Source organism: Martes martes (assembly GCF_963455335.1).
Source record: "Martes martes genome assembly, chromosome: 12".
Classification (NCBI taxonomy): domain Eukaryota; kingdom Metazoa; phylum Chordata; class Mammalia; order Carnivora; family Mustelidae; genus Martes; species Martes martes.
In genome coordinates this window covers 65,333,351-65,359,766 of record NC_137900.1, presented here as the reverse complement: position 1 = coordinate 65,359,766, position 26,416 = coordinate 65,333,351, and the positions used below count along the sequence as shown (strand labels likewise).

Sequence of the window (26,416 nt, the reverse complement as noted above, 5' to 3'; positions counted from 1 at the left end):
TAAAAATGAACATCTTGATGGGGCACCTGGTTGGCTCAGTTGGAAGACCATGCAGCTCTTGACCTCAGGGTCATGAGTTCGAGCCCCATGTGGGGTGTGGGGCTTACTAAATAAAAATTAAATAAAATGTTCCATAAATAAAATTTATTTTACAAAAAGAACATCCTGAACTTGTTGGCATTGCTTTGAAATCCCCTCTGCTGTTCTCATCAATAAACCATAGGCAGATTTCCCTACTAGAAGAGTTACTGAGGGAAACCAGAAATGGTTGCGCTGTACATTATCCCTTACAAATAGCAGCATCATCAATTCAGTCTAGAATCAGATAATTTAAACAGTAGGAACCCAGCTCACTTGCTACACTGAGAACTTTAAATGTTAGCAAAAGTGGTATTCATGGAAAGTGTACCTATAGGTATTTAATATGAAGAGTTACTCATAACTTTTTATGTAGTAATGATTACAGAACAAAACAGTCACAAATGTAAATAGCAAATAATTTCCTATAGCCACATTTTTTCTCTCCCTCCCTTCTCCCTCCCTCCGTCCCTCCCTTCTTTTTATTTCTATTTTTAGTAGGCTCCATGCCCAAGATGGGGCTTGAACTCACTACCCTGAGATCAAGAGTTGGATGCTCTACCGACTGAGCTGGTCAGGCCCCTAGATCCACATTTTGAATAAACAACACATGCCGTTTCTATAATTCTTTTGCTATGTTATGTTTGTTCTGAATATATTTGCTGAAATGTAACATGAGACCTATTGACTCTAACAGCACAGAGTTCGGGATGTATTTTCTTCATCTTTGAAAAATTTTTTTCCAGTAATTACTATTATTTTTTTTACTGTGGCAAATTGTAGATAACAACTGTTTTTAAATGTACAATTCAGTAGCAAGCACAGTCCCACTGCTGGGCCACCAGCAGGGCCTTCTGTCCCCAGAATGTTTTCATCTTCCTGAACTGAAACTCCAAGCCCATTCAACAGTGATACTCAATTTCCACCTCCTCCCAGCCTTTCACTCAGCATAATAACTTCAAAGTTCATCCATTTTTTAGCATGTATCAGATTTTTATTCCTTTTCAAGGCTGAATAATGTTCCATTGCACGTACTGCATTTTGTTTCTCTAACCATCCAGCGGTGGACATTTGGGTTGTATTCATCTTTCCGCTCTTGTGAACAATGTTGCTATAAACATGGGTGTATAAATAACTGTTCACATTCCCGATTTCGATTCTTCTGGGAACATGCCCAGAATGTGGGATCATAGAGTAGCTCCATGTTTAATTTTTTTTTTGAGAAATTGTCATACTGTTTTTCACAGTGGTTGTGTCATTTTATACTCCTACCAGCACAACACAGGGTTCTAATTTCTCCACATCTTCGTCAAAGCTTGTTATTTTCTGTGTTTGTAATAACAGTCATCCTAAGGGGTGTGAAGTGTTGTCTCATGGGGTTTTTTGTTGTTGTTGTTCAGTTTTAACATATGATATAAAATTATTGGTCTGTGATGCATTGGAAATTTAAAGAAAACACAAAAAGTGGGTCCTTCCCATTAGATTGTTCAAAAATCCCAGCTCTAGGCTTTTGTCTCGCTCTCTTCTGTGTGCCTGTCTAGATCTTGCAGATGTGTTTTCCATCTGTCTGATTGGATAACTTCCCATCTCTGTTCAGTAACAGAAGAGTACACAAGTACTGGAAGATAGCAGGGAGTTCCTAGAAGATACTGGGGAGGACATTTGAGAGCCTAAAGACATCTGTGGCTTGGCAAGTGATTAATAGGTCTTTGTAGATTTATCAGCGTGCTTTTTCAGCAAAATATTAGCATTACAAATGCTGTGAATAAGGAAAAATATTAGTTTATAGTCGCTGCAAAACAAAGTCAATGTTAATTTCAGAACGCTGTGTTACCTAACAGCTAAACAAAACCTGAAAATGACAACGAAGAACCTGTGAGAATAAAGGGATCACTGGAGGTGGACCCAGTGGGTTTAATCCCAAGAGTTTTAATTACATGGGAGTGTTGGAGTTAGCAAGGCTCCATGATTCAGTGCCTGGTGGAAAGGAAGAGGACTGCTGCACTCATCTAACTGAACACCACATTTTTTTGGTGTAAAGAACAGGGAAAGCGTCGATCGAAACAGTGACCGGCTTGTACAAGCTGGTGAAAGTCAAGAGCTGGGAAGATCAGAGATCCCAGCAACAAACGCCAGCGTGGATGTTAGAGCTGAAATGAAATGAATGACATTCACTTTATAGCTCACGTTTCTCGAGAGCGTATTATGCACTGGGCATTGTGTTAAACCCTATTTATATGTGTTCTCTTACTTTATCTTCAACAACCCTGTCATTCCCTTTACACATAAGAGAAAATGGAAGCGTAGAGGAGTTAAGCAAATTTGCCCAAAGGTGCAGGACAAGTTCCATCATGGCTTCTAGACTGAAACCCTAGGCCCAGGCCATTTGTTGCCCCCAGCCATTTGGCCATCACAAGTCTAACACAAATGGTAACTAGTGCTACTAGCTATCAAAAAGTGGGGTCTGGGGGCACCTGGGTGGCTCAGTGGGTTAAAGCCTCTGCCTTTGGCTCAGGTCATGATCTCAGGATCCTGGGATCGAGCCCCGCATCGGGCTCTCTGCTCAGCAGACAGCCTGCTTCCTCCTCTCTCTCTGTCTCTGCCTGCCTCTCTGCCTACTTGTGATCTCTGTCTGTCAAGTAAATTAAAAAAAAAAAAAAATCTTAAAAAAAAAAAAAAGTGGGGTCTGAGGGTAGGCCTGGGTTGAATTCTGGTCCTGCCACTTGTATCTTGGACAGAACTTTAATCTTCCCCATCTGTGAAAAGGTGATTATACTACCTGCCGTAGGTAGATTATACTACCTACCTGGCTGGTAGGAGGATAAAAGGACCAAATTTAAGTGAAATACTTCACTGGGGGGTACAAAGATGAGGAAATGTTCCAGCAAGTGATGAGTGATAATTCTTCTTGAGGTTTCACATCACAAAAGGAAGCATTTGCTCATTGCTCTTATTTGCTTCCAAATTTTATAGTCCCTTACCTTGTTCTTATCCTGTGTATCCACTTCTCCAGGTGCCGTAAACTTCAGCAGGAGCGCCAGACACTTAGGGCTCTTGTGCCGGGTGGTCAAGTGCAAGGGGGTCATCTCTTCCAGGTCCTTTTGCATCCAGTTTGCTCTGCGTGTGAGTAGGAGTTTCATGAAACGATAATTCCCCTGAGTAAAAAATAAGAGACAGGAAGAAGAAATGTAGTCTAGGGCCGAGACATTTTCTAAATTTTAAAATGTTTTCAGTATTTTAACTACTCTGTTCGAGTAAAAATATTCAGGTAAATTGACCAAAGGAAAAATACTTACAATTCCACTACCCCGTCTGTTTTCCTTTTTCATCTTCCCTTCGGACCACTTTCTAGTGCATACAGTTTACACAGTGGCTGGTCAACGCTTCGTTGTGTTAAAGCATTACCCTTTATTTAACTGTTCTATTTTTGTTTCCAATGTTTTCTTTTCTAGAAAATGCTACAATGTACTTTTATTTCCCCACGGTTTTTCTTAATTTTCTTTGTAAGAAGAAACGATGAGAAACCAATTTGCTGGGTCAAAGGAGTTTGCACATTTCATGGTTTTTGGCATATTTTCCAAATTGCTATCTAGTAGCAGCAAGGAGGTGGGTTTCGGCTCATTCTGACCAATATATCTATCACCTATTATTAATATGCAAAGTATAATAACCTTGTGAAATGAGTGGTGATATAAAACTCCAATTTACAGGTGAGGGGAGTGAGATTCGCAGGGGCTGAATGCTTTGTTCACCATCATCTGGTTCATAACGTAGGTAGTTAGTTTTCTTGAAGGGAACAATGTACAGGTACAATGGAGACAGAGGCATCTTGTTCAAAGTCTAGGTCCCAGACTCATCTGATCACCTAAACACCAACCCAGAAGTCACTGCAGGCTGTCCCCTTGCAGGCAACACTCTCTGTATCAGTTAAACCCTCCAATCTGGTAGAATCAACCCATCTGGAGAAAGCAGTTAAGCCACAGGGACTAGAACAACACACCGGTGGGGGTCCAGGTCAACCGCACGTGTGTGTTGTACGGGCGCTTTGAAACAGAACCAAACCCTCAAAAATTGGTCCTTTGGAGCTCCTTCCTGAGATCTAGTCCCATATTTCCAATTCTGGTTGGGGCCTCTAGTTCACTTGGTACCAAGCCTGAAGTTCAACTTGACCAAACTATAGCAACAGTAGGATCAAGTTCTGTGCCTCCTTCATGCCTACTTATCTCTCCCTGCTCAAAGCCGAGTGGCAGTCAGGTTATCTGTCCTTTTCATCTTCAGAGATCTTCTACATCCTTAACATTGTTGGAAATGTGGCTTTTTTTTTTTTTTTTAGCATTATAACTCATTGATATTCTACCATGAGTGGCTATTAGGATTAGTAAGAAGGTATCTTTCAGTGAAGCAGCACACCCCGCATTGTGACAAATGTCTTAGGCAAAGGGGATCAGCTAGAGGGACAATGAGGTGCAAAAGGATGAAGACTTGTCTGCTCACCCACATGGGCAGAGACAGGATTCAACTCAGCTCAAGGGCTGGGCCACAGGTAAGAATCAGGGGCTAAGCAAGCGCCCATCAGGCTGTCTATATTAGATGGGCAGACTGGCAATGGACCGAAAAGCAAAGTGGCTGAGCTCAATTATTTCCTCTCAGGGAGGTTTTCCTTGACCATCCTAATGTGGGAACTTGTTTCGTTATGCTTTATTCTAGCATCTTCCCATTGCCTTCACAGTACTTTGCTCAGTCTGTAGTTACATACATGTTTGCTTGTTTCCCTTCACTGCGATCTCCATCACAAGCTGTAAGTGTCATGAAGACAGAGACGAGGTTCTATGGAGCGCTGGGCTGGGCATAGCTCCCGGCACAACAGAGGGGCTTATCAGAAGGATGGAGTCAATGAGAGGAAAGAAAATACCTTCTTGAGGTTTTTCTTTTTGTTTAAAAATTCTTTTTTTTAAAAAAAGATTTTATTTATTTATTTGACAGACAAAGATCCCAAGTAGGCAGAGAAGCAGGCAGAGAGAGGAGGAAGCAGGCTCCCTGCAGAGCAGAGAGCCCGATGTGGGGCTCGATCCCAGGACCCTGAGATCATGACCTGAGCCGAAGGCAGAGGCTTTAACCCACTGAGCCACTCAGGCGCCCCTGTTTAAAAATTCTTAATGTTGCTATATCAGATAATGATAGTTAAGCATCCTAATTCTCAGATATCTGGTATTCGGTTACTCTTACTTTTGAATGTTTTATTTATTTGGGCGTCACTCATCTGGCTTTCTCATGGCATCCAGAGCCAGCTTTTGAAACGTAAGGTGCTAAAATTTCCTCAAGAGGGCACCCTGCTCTAAATCTCTTGCCATCTTTTCTTTGAAAAAAGAAATGATCCCCAGCAAAAACAAATCTCTATATGGTACTTCCTACCAAAAAATAAGGCTTGACCTTTCTGAGCATAACATTTCAAATATAACGGAATAATTCATCATGACCTTTTAAAGATATTCAATCAGACAATCATTTTGATTCTGAAATTTAGGGAAAAAGGGAAGGAAAAGAGAGAAACAAGAATATGTCCGTGGGGGTGACTAATGATTTACAGACGCAGTGCTTACACTGTTCTGAGGATTCAGCTTGTTAAAGCATGATGCCCTCAGTAACCATATTTATTCATTCACTCAAAAAACACTCACTGAGCCCTGTCTGAAGCAGGCAACCTAGTAAAATGTTTACACTAAGCTTTACTTATTACATAGCTCTTTAATATAGATTTTATTTTTGCTCCTCATCGAAGCAACATGGAAAGGTTTTACAGATGAAATGAAGTATCATCCTGGGCTCCCACTTCCTCATCTGCGAAACAGGGATAGCAGTACCCGAGATTATTGTGCATATGAGAGGATAAAGATCATACTTGTAAAATACTTTGAACAGTGCACAAAGCAAATGCTTGGTAAATGTTTGCTAGTTTTATTATGAACAATCTGCCAGTGTGGAGGAGGCAACAAAATGCAGCCAATCAAGTAAACCAAGAATGGCTCATGATGGAGAGCATAGAATGATCTGACTATACATAGCATACACACTTCAGCTGGTGATTAATCCAAGGTTAGGAACAAATAAAAATAAAAATAGTTGGAATGTTATCAATAGCGGTTTTCTGAAAAAAAAAAAAAAACCCTTTTTTTTTTTTTTACATTGAGAAACATGCCTATATTCTGCCTACAGATAACGATGACATGGGATCAATAAGGGCATACCCAGTAGGAATTCAACTGGAACCCTGGGGAGATGTCAGCTTCTGTTCCAAAGGACAGAGACACAAAAGAGGTCTTATCTACAAATGCTGGGACTAGAAACACTATAATCCATTTGGACCACAGTCAACTTCCTGGTCTCATGAACAAGCATTTATTAGATGCCCAGGGTATGCAAACTCAACTCTGAGAATGAGCAGAGGGAAGAGAGAATTCTAAGAGCTAAAATCGGGAGACTATTTCTAGTGTCAGTGGAAAAGAGAAAGATACCAGTTTGAGACAGAAAGCTAATGTGATAACTCTCTGAAGGTTGTATGACTCTGGGGACCCACATCACAGACAATTCTGTCTCCTGTAAAGCCCTCTCAGTATAAAAACAAACAAACACAATGCTTAAATGTTTCCTCAATATTCCTTGAAATTCAGAATTCTTAAATTTTCTGGTTAATTCTTAAATCCAAGAACAAGGAGGATTTGGAAGTTAATCTTTTAGCACCATCTCTCAGGGGCACACAGAACCTGATCCTGAGGTGAACACTGTTTCAGGATCTGCTTTTATAATTTCTGACTGAGTAGGAAACAGTATAAGAGTGAATGAGATAAAAGATGAAGAGAGTATATATACTTTATCTTTTTTAAGATCTTATTTATTTATTTGAGAGAGAGAGAGAGAGAGAGCATGAACTGGGGGGGAGGGGTAGATGGAGAGAAAGAAGCAGACTTCCCGTTGAGCAGGGAGCTCCACTCAAGGCTCGATCCCAGGACCCCAGGATCATGACCTGAGTCCAAGGCAGATGCTTAACTGACTGAGCCATCCAAGGGCCCTAAAGGGGTATATATTCTTAAGAAAACGGGTGGTACTTTTCCAACCAGGGCCCAGCAGAATGGTTCCCACGAAAAAGGGTGGTGAGAAGAGGAAGGGCCATTCTGCCATTAGCGAGGTAGTGACCAGAGAACAACACACCATCAACATTTACAGTGCATCTGTGGAGTGGGTTTCAAGAAGCGTGCCCTTTGGGCACTCAGAGATCCGGAAATTTGCCTTGAAGGAGATGGGAACTCCAGATGTATGCACTGACACCAGGCTCAACAAAGCTCTCTGGTCCAGAGGAATAAGGAATGTTCCATACTGTATCTGTGTGCAGTTGTCCAGAAAACGTAACAAGGATGAAAATGCACCAAACCACCTCCACACATTGGTTACCTACGTACCTGTCACCACTTTCAAAAATCTATAGACAGTTAATGTGGATGAGAACTAATCACTGATGGTCAAATAAAGGTATACAATTGTGAAAAAAAAAAAAGAAAGAAAGAAAGAAAAAGAAAATTGGTGGTAGCACAAGTAAGAGAGCTGAAGTTATAGAAAAGACCTGATTTAGTCACTAAAAGGACATTAACCCTAATATGGTCAGGTCTGTTTTGCCACTGAAATGAGAAAACATTTGCTAATGTCTCTGAAACATTGAATAAGATGTTTTCTTTTGTTAGGTAGCCATAATCCTCATCTTAATCTTCCCGTAATAAACAAGAGCTTTTTTTGTCTGTAATGAAAATTATTATAACATTTAGATTTCCCCTAAATGCATGAAAAGGACTATAATATCTAAAAGGGTAAAAGAGGATGAAAAAGTTCTCTGACCCAGAGAACAGCACTGGAAAGGAGTCTGGGAACAAATCAATCCAAAATGCTACTTTTAATCTTACATTTTTTTTTGTCTGTCCAGTTCTCTCAAAAGGACTTTTTAAAGAAAAAGCATATAGTCAGTTAATCTTAATAACAATAACTTAGGAGTTTTGAGTGAAATACCTTGATATTTTCCTTTAGATTTTTTATTTTTAAGAAATAAAATATAACAGATATGGTTGATACTCCCTTTGTGCTCATCTCCAATTCCTCTACCTTTTCTCCTTTTCTAGAGACTACTATCCTGAAAAAGGTGTTTATCATTTCAATGAATGCATTAATACTCTTGCTTCTTACACATATATGTATCCATAAGCTACACAGTATCGCTTTACATGTTTTCATTCTTTATATAAATAGTAATGTATGAGTCACTTGTCATCTTTACTCAAAAGCAGCATTTTTGGGATTTATCCAAATTGCTCTGGTTCACACATTTTCCCTGGAGAAAGTATTTTGTCATATGATAATAACTATGTCTTTATTCTTTAAAGGAATATTTAGCATGTTTCCCATTTTTCACCATTCTAGACAATACTGTAGTATATTTTCTTGTACATGTCTCCTGGTAAAATGTGTAAGAATTTCTGTAATTGCTGGGTTGAAATTGCTCTTAATTTTCTTTTTAAAGATTTTATTTATTTACTTGAGAGAGAGAGAGCATGAGAGGGGAAAGGGTCTAAGGGAGAAGCAGACTCCCTGCTGAGCAGGGAGCCCAATACAGGGCTCGATTCCGGGACTCCAGGATCATGACCTGGGCTGAAGGCAGTCGCCTAACCAGTTGAGCCACCCAGGTGCCCCTGAAATTGCTCTTTAAAGTCCCTACTCCGATTTATATTCCCACCAGTAACATACAAGAATTCTTACTTCTTCACATCCACACCACACTTGTCATATTTGCTACATTTCGCCAATTAAATGGTCACATAATTGCTTTTTACCGTGGACTTAATTTTCATTTCCCTGATTGAGATGGAATTTTTTTTATGTTTATTGGCCATTTGCTTCTTCTGTGAATAGCCTTTTTGTGTTGTTTACTCACTTCCCAATTTAGCTATTTGTGTTTTTCTTAATGATCTGTAGGAGTTATTTACATATTCTGGATACTAATTCTTGGTTGGTTTGCAAATATCTTCTCTCTTTGTGTGGCCTGTCTTTTGCTTTGTTTATGGACTTCAACGGGGAATGCATTCATGATCTGAATAATAATATTGCTAGCTTTCTTAGCATTAGAGTTCTTCATTTATTTCGGAATTTTTGTTTGCAGGCTTATTTTAAAGTGAAGATTGTTTGTTGTTGTTTTCATTTTTTTTCTTTTTCCCTCTCCCTCTCTCTCCTTGCTCACCCAACGAGCTGCACATCCACTCCTGGCCCACTAAGAATCTGCTCTTACAATGCTCGCTCTAGCCCTGTCTCCAGTGATCTGAGGGATGCCTTCCTTGTCCTGAGGCTTGATCTCTGTCCTGCTCCTGCCACTTCTCTAAACAAAGGGCTTCCTCTAAAGCAATAGCCTCATATTAAGGTAAAGAATATCCCCCGCCCCCCAATTCTAAGTATTTTCATGGCTTTAGTGTGATTACGACCACTTTTCACTTGCTTAGTGGGAAAAAGGGAGTGTCTTCCTGAACCAGAAGTATCTGAAATCATATTCGACAAGACTGCTCTCTGTTCCTGGTTAAGTGCTTTAATCATGAACTTCTAGACGACTGACAGCTGATCTTCAAAACATTCTGAATCTCTATCTCTACATTTTTTCTCCAAACAGCTACCGTATTTTCTGTACCCAGCTCCTTGGGACATTTGCTATGTGGTTCCTCTTCAGCTGAAACAATTACTTGAATAGACTCCAAAGCTGCCTGTAGCAGCCCTTCTCCCTACTGAAACACAAAAGAGAACAAAGATTTCCCCAACCCAATACCATACTTTGGGACCTACATGTTTCCCAACTAAGATCTTTGCATTCTTGTTCTGTGTCCTCATCACTTATATTTACTCTCAGTGTACTTGAGGAGAAAGCAACTGTCGGACTATATTTACAAATGTTCACTACATTTTTGGTTCACTTATAAGTTTGTATATAACTTTGTCTTGGAAACATTATGAAAAATATATACATACACATATAGTAAATAGTTGAGATTGGGCTATACTATACTATAGTATATACTATACTATAATATATTATAAATATATATATATTTATATATATACACACACATCTATATATGTGTGTATATATAGATATAAAAGAGCACATACGAATGTAAGGTAGGCATTCTGTCCTATCTCATTCCAAATCCTAATCACATTATGTACCCAAAGATACATTATTTATAACTGAAATGGAAATATAGAAACATGATTTATTATTAATTCTAATATTTCTATAATTATATATTTATAAACACTCAAGGCATTTGCAATATTAATTTTTTTAAAAAGAATCACTATCCCTAGGAAGCATTTAGGTCACAAATATTAGTGATCTCATTATATCAAATTTTCCTCTAATGGTTGCAGACACAAATGAGTCTTGGAAATAGCACAGGAGTGCTGGGAACAGCAATCTGCCTTGGGTCCTGAGTGTCCCTGCATGTGTTTACTGGGTATGCCAAGAATGCAAAGCCTTGACTCCTCTTAAGCCATTTCTCAGAGTTGGGTTTGCAGCCAGCAATCTTGAAGGACATTAATGTCATCCAGGACATCAGGCCAGGGGATTCCCAAAACTCAGTATTTCTCAGATGTCATGCAAACCCATCATGTACCCAGTGTCTACCCAGGTCCTCTGCGTTGCTCCCACCGTTCTTGGGGGCAAGGGAAACTGATGCAAACATGCAAATGCTCATGTTACTCTGCCATCAGTAAGTAATAAAGCTTTTTTGGTCTCTTTTGGTAGGCTTGTGTCTTCTTCTGGTACCCACGGGCAATTCATTGTCTTGTAATAAGTTAGCATGCATTAAAGAAAATGTAGGGTAAAATTAAATCCAAGCCCTAACAGTACAGGCAATGAGGAAGGGATGCTGACAAAGATATCGTTTCCTCGAAGAGTCTGGACAAGGGCCCTGCAGGCCAAGTTCAGGGATAAGAAGAGTCTCTGAGATGGTGCTCAAGTGGTGGGCAAGGTCGGGGAGGTAAGAGATCCCGCTGTCCTATCTGTTAAAGAATCTAAATGGTGGCAAGTAGAACTAAAACCAGGTGCCCAAATGGTGCCTTGGTCTCTGCTCACCTTCCTGTGGGCAGGCAGAGGAGGGGATGTTAACATGACCATGGGAGGGCTTGCTGAAGGTAGTATGGGTGTGGCTGCTGAGCCAAGGAACCAAAGTGGAAACTAATGGTGAGAGCAACAAGGAATGAGCAGCTGCTCAAAAGTGAAAGCAAATGCAAAGACTTGGCCAATAGCACAGAGCCAAGTGCATCTTGCACCTGATCCCTGCTGTAGCCTTATTAGTCTGGCAATGAGGACAGAGCACTGGGTATAGAGGTGGTCACTGTCTGAAGCAAAGCTCCTGGCTTAATGATGCCCTTGATGCTCTGTCTTGGCCTGGTTTACTGATAATTCGGCTAAGTTAAAACCTGATGGTCTCCAGTAGGAGGCAGCCCAACCTCAATGACAACTTGGGAAGACTGACTGATAAGAGCCAGTCAGGCCAGTGGGCTGAAATGAAGCCATCATCCTTACCTTAGACAATACTCTTAGGGACGGGGTATGTTTTTAATACCTCTTGGGTTGTTGCCAATGCTCTAGTCATCTGGTCTGCCACTTGGAAGACTATAGATGGTGGAAGATTAAAGATACTCCTCTTTGTGGTTACAAATTACAGAAACAATTGTGGCTGCCATTAAACAGCCTGAGTCTCTCATGTAGATGCCCACAGTAAGGGCTCATTCTCTTACAAGACCAACTGGAATCAGGTTGCTGAATAAGCCTGCATTGCCCAGGTCACTGGCCATTTACCACCTGGATCCATCACTGCACTAAACATAGCAATGAATACATCATCATAGATGAGGCATAAAGTAAAAGGTATGTGTTTGATGTAGAAGCTACCACTGCATGCCAAACTTGTGATTCTTCTATGTAAGCCTATTTTGTGTGTATGTGAGAAAGAGGCCACATTAACAGAGCTCCTGCCCATTCCTTGCAAGGACTTTTGACAACTCCTTGTCAAGGCCACCTCATGCCTCGCCATGGCCAACAATTTTCAGGTTACAATATTGTTGCTCCAGCCTGATTAGCCCACACCAGCCATAGCACTGAGACCACTGAATCGAAATCATTTCATGTTGTGGGGTTTCCAGACCATCTGACTGTCTAAGTCTGATTACGGTGTACCTTTTGTCACAAAGACCACCAAACAATGGGCCAATGGTTAAGGTATTTGACTGGCATTCTATGCTCTCTACCACCCTCAAGAATTTGAAATTGTTGAGAGTGGGCATGGCTTCCTCCAAAGTAAAATAAAAAAGATTTCTGGGGGTGCCTGGGTGGCTCAGTCCTTAAGTGTCTGCCTTTGGGTCAGGTCATGATCCCAGGGTCCTGGGACTCCTCCTCCTTGTGTTCCCTCTCTCGCTGTGTCTCTCTCTGTCAAATAAATAAATAAAATCTTCAAAAAAAAAAAAAAAGAAAGAAAGAAAAAGGATTTCTGGTTCTAGCTCAGTTACCTCCTCCTGGTCCACAGAATTAAGAGAGGCAGTTTGGCTACTGAATGTGACCACCCCTAGAAAGACTTCATATCCTCAGGGAAGCCTCCTGATAAATAATCAGAACAAAAGGAGTGGGGATTATACATACCTATTTTGAAAATTTGGGATTTCTCCTTGCCCATTCCTGGCTATGATGCTTATTCCTTTCCCCTAAGAACTATCCCAGGCTGGCCTGGTTGGTACAGCCCCTGGATGGCAGCCCAGACAAAAGGGGGCTTAGAGATTCAAATTTTATTCTGGTTCAGTCACCTGGATTTGTTAGATGGGTATGGTCCTAGATCAGAAACATTCATAATGACCACCTGATTGAGTAAACTGTTTATGACATCTTCCTACAGTGCCCACATGGGCCAAAGTGGGAGATATAATGAGTCTCTGTAAGTTCGTTCCATATGCACCTACCCTTCTAGGTATGGGTACAAGTAGTAGGTGACTGGAGAAAAGGTGAAGAGTTATAGTCATTTGGATGGGATACACTTCAGCACCCGGGAAGGGAATACCTTAGATCTTGAGAGGTACAAGGAGAGAGAAAATAATTCATGCTCTCTCTGTCCTCTGGATCCAGCATTGCATCTTGGATATTGTTTGCTGCCTGAATCAAAGAGCAGCTGAGGCTAGCAGTATGATCTGTTTCTTGTGTCTGCCATTGCCACTAACATGCTATTAAACAGAAAGGTTTAGGTGAACGTGGATGGTCCTGAAGTCTTCTGCTGTGCTTGACACCATCAATGGCAGCTCCTGAATGTGGATCTCCTCATACATGCAGAAATACAGGAAAGGGCTCAACCTTACTTTAACCTAATGGATACAAATTCATATGTCTCTCCTGATGTGTGAGAAGCTTTGGGTTATGCCATGCATGACAATCAAGCTGTAACTACTTGGTGATACTGCCCATGTGGCATAGCCAAATTAATGTTATGGGGATACAAGTTTAATGGCAAATCAAATTTAATGGCAAATTTAACAGCAAACCAAATTTAACGGCAAATTTTCAGGTTATATGTTTGTGTGTGGGGCAGGGAGGACCATGAAATATGCCTCCATTAGTCCATCTAGTGCTTCCTGTAATTACTGGTAATCCCACCAAAGATCAGCAGGTCAATCAAACTCCCTTGCATAAGTCATAATAGATAACAGACTCGTCTTAGAGTGCATCCTGGTTGTATAAAACAAGACCTACTGTTTCCCCTGGTACTTATTAACAGTTGACTTAATCCAAGACACTGAGGGCCATAGTTGAATCAATATTGCAGGTTGTTCTCATCCTGCTGCTTTGAGTCCTATTAATTAAATGTCGTAGGAGACATATTAAACAGATTTGTTTTCAGCCTCTGCTGGTCAGATTAATCAGAGTAGCGGATGGAATAATAGCATGCTCATGTCAAGAACATGTAGGACTAAGTGATGGATTGTTGGGAAAGGCGATTTACCATGGACCCTAGTTATCTCTGCATGTTGGGTTTTTTTTGTTTTGTTTTGTTTTTTTAATATTTATTTCTTTGAGTTGTGGAGTTGGGGGTGGGGAGACAGAGAGAGAGTGAGCGGGGAGGAAGGGCAAAGGAAGGGAGAAAATCCCAAAGCAGACTTCATGCTGAGTGGGCAGCCAGGTTTAGAGTTCAATTTCATGACCCTGAGATGATGACCCAAGCCAAAAACAAGAGTCAGATGCTTAACTGACCGAGCCATCCAGGTGCCTTCATCTCTGCATGTTCTAATGCCAAAAATGCAAAGTCCTGACCATTCTCAGGGATGTGTTAGCAGCAATCAACTGGGCCGATGAGGTCACTTTTTACCTCTGTGCTTAGTTATTGCTTATTATGAAAGCAGTAGATTCCTCAGTTCTGATGGAAACCTATCATGTGTACATCATCCAACTGGGCCTTCTGAAACTCCTTCATTATTCTTCGGGGCAAGGGAAATCAATGCAAACATATAGGTGCTGATGTTTTTTGTTATACTGTGAATAGTAAACTTCTTTGTCTTGGGCCCTGGAATCTCTTGGCTATTGTCAGCATCCATGACATGGTAATAGATCAACTTTTTACCTTGTTTGTAGGGTAATATAATATTTCAGACTCTGAAAATAATTCTCTATTATTGTAATATGAAATGAGATATAACATGATTAGAAAGTCGGGCAGGGCACAGGAAACAAAAAGTCTAATACAGTATGACAATGAGTCTAAAATTGTGTAGGTAACAGGGAGTCAATGAGGAGTTTAAGACGGAAATGACATGAGAGGATTTGTGTTTTTTTAAAAATACCCTGAAAAAAAATAAAAATAAAAAATAAAAAATAAAAAATACCCTGGAGGCCATGTGGAGCATCAATTTGAGGGGGACAAGTCTTAGTGATTAGTGAAATACATGAGAGGACTCCTGCATGGGTACAAGATGGACAGTGGTGTCAACAACGGAAAAGATGGAAAGAAAATGGGGTTAGGAATGAAGAATTTGAGTTTTATTTTTTTTAACATGTGGAGTTTGGGAATTCTGAGGAATATCAATATAGAGATGTCTAGCAAAAATAGTAAAAAATGAAAAGAATCCACATGGATCTGAAGACTGAAGGAGATGGCTAGATTCAAAACATAGGGTTATGAATCATCTATATTAATAGCTAATTCCTGGTATAAACAAAACTGCATTAAATTGAAACAATGAACCTCTACATCCTAATGGAAATATAAACATAATTTAAATATTCATATAGATAGCTCAGTACAATGCAATCTAGTATTGTTCTTTTTCCTAGACCATGACCTATCACTACTACATCCAAAACAGAGTGTAAGTGGATTGGAAAAGAATGGCCCTTCCTCATTAGGGACATACATTCCTGTTTGCTTGGCTCATTTCCTCATTTCAGTTGATTTGGGTGTCTTATTGTACTCTGGTTTCTCGGTCTTTTATTTAATGTGACTCTATAAGAAAGGAAATGGTTACAAAAACCACGTTTTCAAATTACATGAATTCACTGGGCTTTAGAAGTGAAATTAAATCTGCACTGTTTTTCCCAGTTTTTCAGGTATTCTCCCTCTTTCCATAAATTCCTGATAGCCCAGTCTAAACACCGTGCTTCAGAGCTAAAATTTCTCATTTCTAATTACTCAACAACTACGATGGTCACCGCATCATTAACCTGCCACCTTCAGCCTATCTTTAAAAGATTTTTAAAAAGCTATTTGAGAATTTGCTAAGCAAAGGCTAAGAATGGCACTTCAAAGACAGAATAGGAGCTCTATTTGTTGTTTTTCCAGTTTAAGATGTTCATCCATCTGGCAGAGCAGCTAGACAATACATCAGCCAAGAACATCTCCCTGGCTTGAAACAGATTCTGGCTCTCAAAGAGGATTTGACTGAAGGAAAGGCAACATCTCTAGTTGTTCTGTGGCTGAACTCTTCTAATATTTCTCCCCAGTGCCTCCTCCAAGCCTTGGCTCCTTCTACCAACTTGGTTTCCATAGGAATAGACAGAGCTATGAAGTGGCACACAGTCAAACAGCATAACAGAAAGAGAAAACGATACTGTCAAAAACAACACCCCCCCCCCTCCCCGCACATGGAGAAATGTAGACTTAGATTCTCTAAGAGAAGAAATGATGTAAAGGTATCCTTGACTTTGGGGCTTCCTTACCCAATGCTGTATTCGTCATGTGCTTTTTCTGACTGTTTGTTAGAGCGTATTGTTTTTAGATTAATACAAAAGTTAGTCCCTTCAATAGAGAACATTTCATACAAAAAATAAATATTTTTAAAAAGTTATAAGATGTTGTGATGTGTATGTCTACAAGTAGAATTCTGTTGTGCTTGTGAAGGACCCTTCTGTATTTAGAGTGGCGTTTTAAATTGGCACAACCTTTTGGGATGACTATAAAATGCATTTTGGGGGTGTCTGGGTGGCTCAGTTGGTTAAGAGTCTGTCTCAGCTCAGGTCATGATCCTAGGGTCCTGGGATCAAGCCCCACATTGGGTTCCTTGCTCAGCAGGGAGCCTGCTTCTTCCCCTCTCCCTGCCTGCCACTCCTCCCGCTTGTGTGCATGGGTTCTGTGTGTGTGTGTGTGTGTGTGTGTGTGTGTATGCATGTGTGTGTGTGAAATGAATAAAATCTCTTAAAAATTTTTAAAAAATGCATTGTTTCCCATAGTTGATATAAATGTTTATAGGAAAACATTAATTTTTTCTTAAATCAGTAGTTCTCGAACTCTAGCATGTATTGGGATCATCTGGAGAACTTGAAAAACTTGTTAAGGCTTTCCCTCAGAGATTTTCATTTACTAGGTCTGGTGTGGAGTCTAAAAATTTGCCTTTCAAACAAGTTTCTGGGAGATGTTGGTGCTGTTATTCTAGAATTCTATACTTTGAGAACCATTGCTTAAAAAAAGAACTTAATATGGGAGTTTTCAACTCTGAGAAGCTTAAACAACAAACAATAGAAAAACCCATATGAAAACAAAACGTCTGGTCTATCCCAGATCAATGCAATCAGAATTTCTGGGACTTTGGAATTAATATTTCTTAAATACTTTGCAGGTGATTAAAAATGATATCAAGATTGAGAAGTACTGGCCTAATTCAATCATTTATTCAATATTCAATAGTTATTTACTATATGAATACTCTGTATCCAACACTACATAAGAAGTTTAGAAGTTTTAATTTTTTTTGAACCATAGTTGGCACACAATGTTAACATTAGTTTCAGGTGTACAACACAGTGATTCAACAACTCTGTATGTTATGCTGTGCTCGCAAGTGTGGCTACCATCTGTCACCATACAATACAAACACAATACCATTGACTATATTCCCTATGCTGTACCTTTTACTCCCATGACTTACTCATTCCATAATTGGAAGCCTGGATCTCCCACACCACTTCACCTACTTTGTTCCTGATCTGGTAACCATCAGTTTATTCTCTGTACTTATAGGTTTGATTCTGTTCTTTGTTTATTCATTTGTTTTGTTTTTTAGATTCACATATAAGTGCAGTCATATGATGTTTGTCTTCCTTTGTCTGACTTATCTCACTTCACAAAATACCTTCTAGGTCCACCTATGTTGTTGCAAATGGCAAGATATCACCTTTTTTATGGCTGCATAAGATTCCTCTGAGTGTGTGTGTGTGTGTGTGTGTGTGTGTGTGTGTGTGTACACCACTTCTTTATCCAGTCATCTATCAAGAGACACTTGGTGTCAGGTGATATCTCCTTGTGGCTTGGATTTGCATTTCCCTGATGATTCGTGATGTTGAGCATCTCTTCATGTGTCTGTTGGCCATCTGGATGTCTTCTTTGGAAAAATATCTATCCAGGTCTTAACTGGATTATTTGGCTTTTTGGTGTTGAGTTATAGAAGTTCTTTATATATTTTGGATACTAACCCCTTATCAGATATATCGTTTGCAAATATCTTCTCCCGTTCAGTAAGTTGCCTTTTTGTTTTATTGATTGCCTTAACTGTGCAAAAGCTTTTTTATTTTGTTGTAGTCCCCATAACTTATTTTTGCTTTTGCTTCCCTTGCCTCAGGAAACATATCTAGAAAAATGTTGCTATTGGGGTACCTGGCTCGGTCGGTTAAGTGTCTGCCTTTGGTTCAGGTCACGATACCAGGGTCCTGGGATTGAGCCCCACATCAGGCTCCCTGCTCCTCCCTCTCCTCCCTGCTTATGCTCTCACCCTATCTCTGTCTCTCTCTATCTCTCAAATAAGTAAACAAAATCTTTAAAAAAATAAAAGAAAAAGAAAAGTGTTGCCACAGCCAATGTCAGAGAAATTACTGTCCGTGCTCTATTCTAAGAGTTTTATGGCTTTAGGTAGAGTTTTGGAAGTTTTAAAAAATAATTAAAATACATATGTACACTCAGATACAATATAACACTGTATAAGCAAGGAAGGGTAAGTGGATAAAAAGTAGAAAAACAGGGGCACCTGGGTGGCTCAGTGGGTTAAAGCCTCTGCCTTCAGCTCAGGTCATGATCTCAGGGTCCTGGGATCCAGTTCTGCATCGGGCTCTCTGCTCTGCTTCCCACTCTCTCTCTGCCTGCCTCTCTGCCTACTTGTGATCTCTCTCTGTCAAATAAATAAATAAAATCTTAAAAAAAAAGATAGAAAAACAGAACACAGAGACAGGCTGGTAAGAGGATGTACTTTTAGCTCTTTGTGTGGAGGGGAAAGGGTTAGATCAGGAAAAGCTTCATGAAGGAGAGGGCAGTTGAGGGGGATCTTAACTTAGGATCACCAATACTTCAGTGCTTTACCGTGTCTCCATTTCGCTCTCCTTCCCCATTTCCTTGATATGACAGTATTTTCTGAATTTTATGTAGTCTTATACAAAAATAACTTCGGGTTTTACTCCTACCCCTTTTAATCTGTTCCCATAAGCTCCTCCTATACGGAACTTTCCAAGCCAACGTTAGTTAACTTGCATGTATCAGGTCTTTTGTATCCACTTATCACACGGGGCAGAAATTCCCACACCATCCCTCACTTTGGCCATAACAGACAGTGAAGCCATACACACGTGTTATTCACTATCGTCATACGGCCAGTGAGGTAAGTCCCATATAAGGACAGACAAGAGCAAGAATGCTGAGGAGAGGCCCCTAACTCAGCCCTGAGGGGCCAATGAAGGCTTCTTGGAGGAAATGCTACCTGAGCTGTGTATACACGATTAGGCTAGCTTCAGTGGGAAGGAAGCTGAATGTGCAAGGGCACCGCGTGCAGAACGGGGCTGAGGAAAAAGTGACTCGAATCAAAGCTTTCAGTAGGTCGCACACTTGAGGATGGAGCACAAAGGGGGACAGAGGAAGCAGAAGCCAGACAGGTGAGCTGATGATGAAAGGTGTCAGACCAAGGGGTTTGTTTGGACTTCACCCTTTGGGTTTCTGAAGCAGTCCCAAAGGATTTAAGAAAGGCAGATTGCCCTCACATCTGACGGGAAATCACTGAATTTCTCCCAGACTCCATTTCCTCCCATATGAAAAATAAGAAGGTTGAATTATGATCTAAAGGCTCTTCCAGCCGAAGACCCACTCCGCATAGCTATTTTAAAACACGATGTTTTTTTTTTCATTCAAGCTGCCTCAATAATAACTTCATTTCTAGTAAGTTCTATTTTTTCTGACCACAGGCTAATAATTTTTGAGTCGATTTCCTTTTTCCTGATACAAAAATTAATTTTCCTAGCTTACTGAAGTGGAAGCTTTAGGGAATCCGGAAACGCTACCCCATGGGAGGCAGAATGGTATAATTAAATGAGAGTATATTTTGGAACCGCTCAAATCTGGGTACTTCACTGGTTGTATTAACTGCGAGCATGTTACTTTTCGAAACCTCAGATTTCCCATTGGTAAAAAAGAACAAAACAAAACATAGGGACCAGGTCACAGAAAGTGCTCAATAAATACTGGTTTCTTTCTCAGATACCATTATTGTTCTCCTCTCATGAAAGTAAGTAGTCCGTAAACAAAATATCTTCTATTTGACCATGTTTGTTTCAAATATAGAAAAATAGGAAAGTATTTGCTTCTTGTGTCCTCACTGTTTGATGTCCATTATAATCTGCCTGGCCTGTTCTTCTCACTGATCCTGACCAGACTTCTGAGTTACAATGCTGGTTGTCACTTAAAAAGTCTTATTTTAATATTAAATTCAAAAGCTAAATGCAACAAATCTTGTTTACCTCCTAGTTCCTTTGAAGAACCCCAGGTCTTGTGGTAGGCTCTATCTTTAGTTTTCCAAGAATGTACCTTAGTTTTATTGATTCTAACATGCAGTTTAAAAAAATCAATTCATCTACTCGGCTAAGATATGTGCCTTCGGGGGAACTGTTTCAAACAACTGATTGAATCCATCTGTTGCCTTTTCTACTTCAGTCCTACACAATGAATGGGATTTCTTAAGACAGTGGAAAAGACAAATGTGCAGATAAATGTATAAATAAATTCAATTAAGCTCAAAATCCTCAATGAACCTACACATTAAAGGTTTTAATTAAAGGCGCTAACTAGTAATCTGACTCGGTAACTCTTACTCATTTTTAGAATGGTAGCCAAGGTCCTCACGCTGATGATGTTTGAATTCAAACCTGTATCTTCTAGTCTCAAGTCCAGCCAGCTCTTAAAAATCATATCACAACCCACCCTCTATCTGCAAATCCATCTCTGAACTCTGGGCAGCTCCTTACCTCTCTCTTTTCCACCATTCTAAACCTTTTCTCCTTGAAACTAAGAGACAGGTAACCGAGCTGGTAAAGAATAGTGCCCCAGTTTGTGGTAGGAGTAGGGAAGAAAGATTTGGAGATTGAAGGCTATTTTAGATGTACCATTTTATGTCTGAGCTCAGGCAGGTGTCCTGTTTGCCACAGCCATGTTTTTGAGTTTTTTGAGTTTTTCTAATTCCAAGAACATCACAATTCTTTCTTTTTTCTTTTTTCTTTTTTTTAAGATTTTATTTATTCATTTGACAAGAGATCACAAGTAGGCAGAGAGGCAGGCGGGGGTGGGGGGTGGGGAGTAGGCTCCCTGCCGCGCGAGAGCCCAACGTGGGGATTGATCCCAGGACCCTGAAATCATGACCTGAGCCGAAGGCAGAGGCTTAACCCACTGAGCCACCCAGGTGCCCCGAACATCACAATTCTTAAATCAACAACTTAGTATTTTCTGCAGGCCCTTGGTAGATCATTTGGAAATAAACAAACATCCATTATAGAAAGCCATTCCAAAATTATGAAATACATATTTTATATGCATTGAGAAATTTAGAAAATTATTGAAAATTAGGAAAATATAGTAAAAAAAAAAACACCTACAATTCCATTACCCTAAGCCTAACGCAAACTCTGTTAGCATTTTGGCATAATCTCTTCCACTTCTTCTTAGCTTATTTGTTCAACACGGGAGGTGATTTTTACAGTGTCCTTCAAAATATACATCTAATTTTATATCTGGAAGAAGCAATGATTTTAAAAATGACTTCTACCATTTGGCACTGATCATAATGAGAACTGATTTAGGTGGGAGTGGTCAAAGGATGCTAACAGTAGTGAGTGAAAGTTAGAGAACTAATAAGATACTTCTAGTTTAAAATTAGCTCTCCACAAAATACCTCTTAATTACAAGGGGAAAAAGTAACATTATAGTGAAGGAACCTGGCAGTTGCCACTTTATCCAAGTGATCAACATGAACATCACCAGGAGTGGGACAAATGAACTTCATGTGCTTTCCGATATGATGCCCTGAGAAGAACAACATCAGTCTTGTGGTATTCTTACCAAAAGGACACAATCTGAATCTAATTATGAGGAAACATCAGACAAATCCAAAGTGGAAGACAGTATAGCTCGCCCCAAGGCTTGAGCCTGGGTTTTTACGTGGATGACATTATTGGGACGATTGGGAAATCTAAGTAAGGATTAGATAATAGTCTATTATGTTAATTGCTTGATTTTGCTAATTGAACTGTGGTTATGTAATGCCCATGATTTTAGGAAATATACACTAAACATTTGGGGGCAAAGGAGCGTCATGTCTATAACTTACTTCAGATGGTCCAGAAGACAATATCTACACATATACACATAGGAGAGGGGAAGATAAAGTACATGTGGTTAAATGTGCACATTTGGTGAATTTGGGTGAAGGGTACACTCTTGAAACTTTTCTGTCAATCCGAAATTATGCCAAAATATAAAGTGAGAAGAAAAAAGAAAAAAACGTTAATTTATATTATAAAAGTAATAACATATTCATTAAAGAAATTTCAAAAATGGGGCACCTGGCTGGCTCACTGGAGTCATAGAGCATATGAATCTGCACCTCGGGGTCATGAGTTCGAGCCCCATGTTGGGCATAGAGCTTACTTTAAAAAAAAAAAAAAAAGAAATGTCAAAAATAGAAGGAAAAAAAAGCAGTAAACAATGACCAGCCCTCAATGCACAAACCTGAGGCAGCTAGGGTTTACATTTTCACGTACTCTCTTCCTGTCTCTTACCTATCAGGAATGTTTCTTATCCTCAGATTGCACTTAAATTTTGAAATGCTCCATAATCATGCCTTAGTTAATATTCACAACACCCCTGTTGTGAAAGCCGGAATTACTGTCGCTTCATAGGTGAGAAAACACACATTTGAAAAGATTAAACTATGGGTTTCCTTTTAAAGGATCATCAGATAACATATATGGCAGAAAAAAATGTCACTAAATAATTGGTTGCCCGTGATTCACAAACTGTGATTTAGTTTCCTGTAAAATGATAAGTTTGGAGATGGTTTCTGGGATTCTCTCGAACACTAAAATGCTATAATTCTAACCTCTTCTATTATCACCAACATTTTCTTCTGTATAAAGAATCTGCAGTGCCTGGTGCGGTGCCTCACACATAGCAAGCATTAGATAAATACTTCTCAGTGAATAACAGATGCCTTACAAATTAGAAAATGGACAGTTATGTTATGGAGGCTACAAAGTTAAGTAATACGAAGTGCGTTGTCATGTATAACATAATTATTATTGATTGTCATTACTGGTTACGTGTAATAGAAAACAATATGAAAGTAGTCATTCCACAATAGAGATTAAAGTTAAGATATGCCAGCTTTTTTGAAAAAAAAAAAAAAAAGATGTCACCTTTTTATCGGAATCTAAGAAATTTACTATGAAGTTTATTTCTATATTACTCTTTGTTCAAGTATAATTCACCTTTTTCGCATCAATAACCAATTTAACTGACTGTTTACAGACAGATGGAGAGACAAATGACAAATTAGTACTCCCCAGGTTTGTGGCATGGACATAAAAAGTGAATTTATTTTTCAAATACCTTTTATAGCCATAGCCTTGCAAGTAGAAGACATCTTATCTGGTTTACTATTGATCCAAATGACAAGGCTGAGCATCAGATTAAGGATATGTCAGAAACCTGAAAGAAGGCTACCAACGGATGCAGCAGGATGGTAGCTTCTTTCAAAATGATCTATTAAGGAGACGGTGTTTACAAAGGCAGTTGAGAAAACACAGCACAATATACTGGGTTGTATCAAGGAATCAGCAGAGAGCCCATAAAAACTTCTGATACTAATGTGAACCCCCATACACCAAACATGATACACGTTTTCTTTCTAGCCATAAAAACTATGCACAGATTTTTGATGAAAAAGACCGGGCTTTTTCTTCACCCACACCCTTCTCCTATTGCCACAGTTTCCTTCTTGACAAATAATGGCATTCCTAAGGGATGATATCTGTTTTAAGATGATGGGAGATACTATCTAATTTAAATTGTCTGCCAACTGGAAAGGTCAAGCGCAATTCAAGAATTTAATTCTAAGATATCTTTGGTGATAGTGGACTATGACTTAGCTAAGTGTGGTAACGACCAAAAAATATTATGCCAAAATGGAGTCCTGAAAAATAAAAATTCCAAGAGTATTTCTTATAGATAGTACAATATTCTGTGTAAAATGAAATGTCCTGGGGATAAAACACCACTATGCTGAAAAAAAAATGTAGCAAAACAAAAAAAGAAACCTGATCAGAGGTGGGAAAATCTGTCTTTTGTGATCACCTTGGGATTAGCACTTCTTTAAGGAAGATCCATTACTTTCTAGACTAGAATGAATTGAAGAATTTTGTGAGAATCATGGGAATAGAAAAAGCTTCAGAAAATTCCCCTTTCAGATGGCTTTAGACAGACTTGAACTAGTTTTTCAAAACCCAGAGTGCTCTAACCAATTTCAAGAGACCAACATTTGACATTGTTACAGACCAAAGAGAGAGCAAACTGTGGTCTAAAACTATTTAAAACATTAGCAAACCACTCAACTTTTAGTTTGGCTTTTTAGCTAGCATGTCACACCTTCTGTAGCAATGATAAAATCTATTTTTATCTACCACCAGCTTAAAAAGTAGTGAATATAAGTTTAGCTGCATTATCATTATTAAATGCTGAAGATTTTGTTTTTAAGTAACCTTTACACCCAACATGGGGCTCGGACTTACAACCCCATGATCAAGAGTCCTATGTTCTACCGACTAAGCCAGCCACATGCCCCAAGGCATTATTCTTAGATATGATGGGTGAAACAACTTTCCAATTTCCAAAATGTTTTACTGATCACCAGTTCCTTTAGATGTTATTAGTTTAAGCTTTTAAAAAAATGTATATTGAGATCAAATAGTCAGGAGAAATCCAAGCTTAAAAAAAAAAGGTTTTCATTGTATGACTTCTCAGAGCCTTTAAGATGTTAATACGCACTTTTAATTTCCAAGAAGGAGCACGCAGTATTTCCCAAACTTATTTGGCCATGGGATCCATTTTCACACAATATTTCATGAGAATATTGTTCTAAGGAAGGAGCTTTGGGAAATGCTGCACAGAATGGTTTTCAAGGTTCTTTTAAGCTTTTATAATTTTATTTGTTTTTTGTTTTTTGGTTAAGTAGTAAGATGCTGCTTAATACCTAACTTCACTTTTCTTGGATCGAATAAACTTGGGGGGAAAATGCTTAAAAAAAAATTCTCACAAGGCCAAGAAGAAAATTACTTGAGACGACAGTTATCAACAAAAACAAGCTAGGATAACGACTAATCTAAAACATTGAGAGCGAATGCCAGAAAATGTGGCAGGATAACAAAATTCACAAAAAATTTTTTTTAAAAAAGACAAAAATACCAGCAGCCAGGATTCTTTCCAATCAAGTCTCCTTTCAACTTCCCTTATCAAGAGTACCCAGTATTTACTTCACAATGGCTAACCAGTTGCCATAGGTGCCAAATATCAAATATATATTGGACTTTATGTTTTGCACTGTAGGAGATAAGATTTGCCTATAGCTATGGTGAAATGTCTATCCTATTACCCCCCACATGCCTTGCATTCAGCCTCTTCAAGCCCATTGTATTACTTTTATGCTCAAACTCCCAATCACATCCTTAACTCTCCTTTGCCAACGGATAAGATATTGCTTTGGTTAGAACCAGGTGACAGCAAAAGCTCAGGGCTTCCAAGGGCAGTCAGGCACATCTGCGGAGGATTTCTGGGAGCCCACAATAAATCTAGTTAGCCCAAGGAGACTAGATTTATGAATGAGTCTGCTCAGTAATAGAGCCAAGTTCAAGAACGACTCTGCTGACCCAACAGTAGGATGGTCAATGGAAAGGACACAACTTTGGAGATGCAGCAACTTCTTTAATTCTCCAGGCCACCAAAACGAGTAAGCAATGTCTAGAGAAGCTACTCTGAAAAACGGAAAGATTGAAGCTATAGACAAGTTCCCGTGGGGAGAGAAAAGGCAGGGAAAAGAGAGAGAGAGAGAGAGAAAGAAAGAGAGTAAAATAAGAAAAATGAAAAAAGTTAGGATTAGATAGGAAAGAAATTTGTACAATGGAAACTCTAATCTACCTTTCATTCTTTTCTGTAATTTTTTCAATGTTTCTAAAAAAAAATTCCACGGCCATTCCACTTTCGCAACCTCTGCTCACTCTGTTCCCTCTGCCTGATATTCTATCCCCCATTCCCATTCCTTGTCTAAGTTTGACCATGTCATTAGGGCGTACCTAAAATTTCAATTCCATCACATATTAGGCAGGTTTAGTACAGGAAACCGTAGCTATTTTAGGCATTCTGGGCAGGAAGAATTTTAACACAGGGAATTATATGCTTATAAAAGAATCAGAAGCACTCTAGCTAGGCTTTGA

The 26,416-nt window shown here is 39.3% G+C and overlaps 1 protein-coding gene and 1 pseudogene across 2 annotated transcripts in view; one reads left to right on the top strand and one right to left on the bottom strand.

The window, feature by feature from the left end:
• The window catches only part of INVS (inversin), a 166,192-nt gene that overhangs the window by 85,683 nt on the left and 54,093 nt on the right, over window positions 1-26,416 (bottom strand). Inside the window, exon 4 of the mRNA XM_080819610.1 lies at window positions 3,060-3,233. Coding sequence (XP_080675736.1) covers window positions 3,060-3,233 — 174 coding nt within the window. The remainder of the gene's footprint in view (window positions 1-3,059; window positions 3,234-26,416) is intronic.
• On the top strand, window positions 7,205-7,558 carry LOC308353582 (large ribosomal subunit protein eL31-like; annotated as a pseudogene). Its single transcript has one exon. The product of its transcript is annotated as a large ribosomal subunit protein eL31-like (transcript).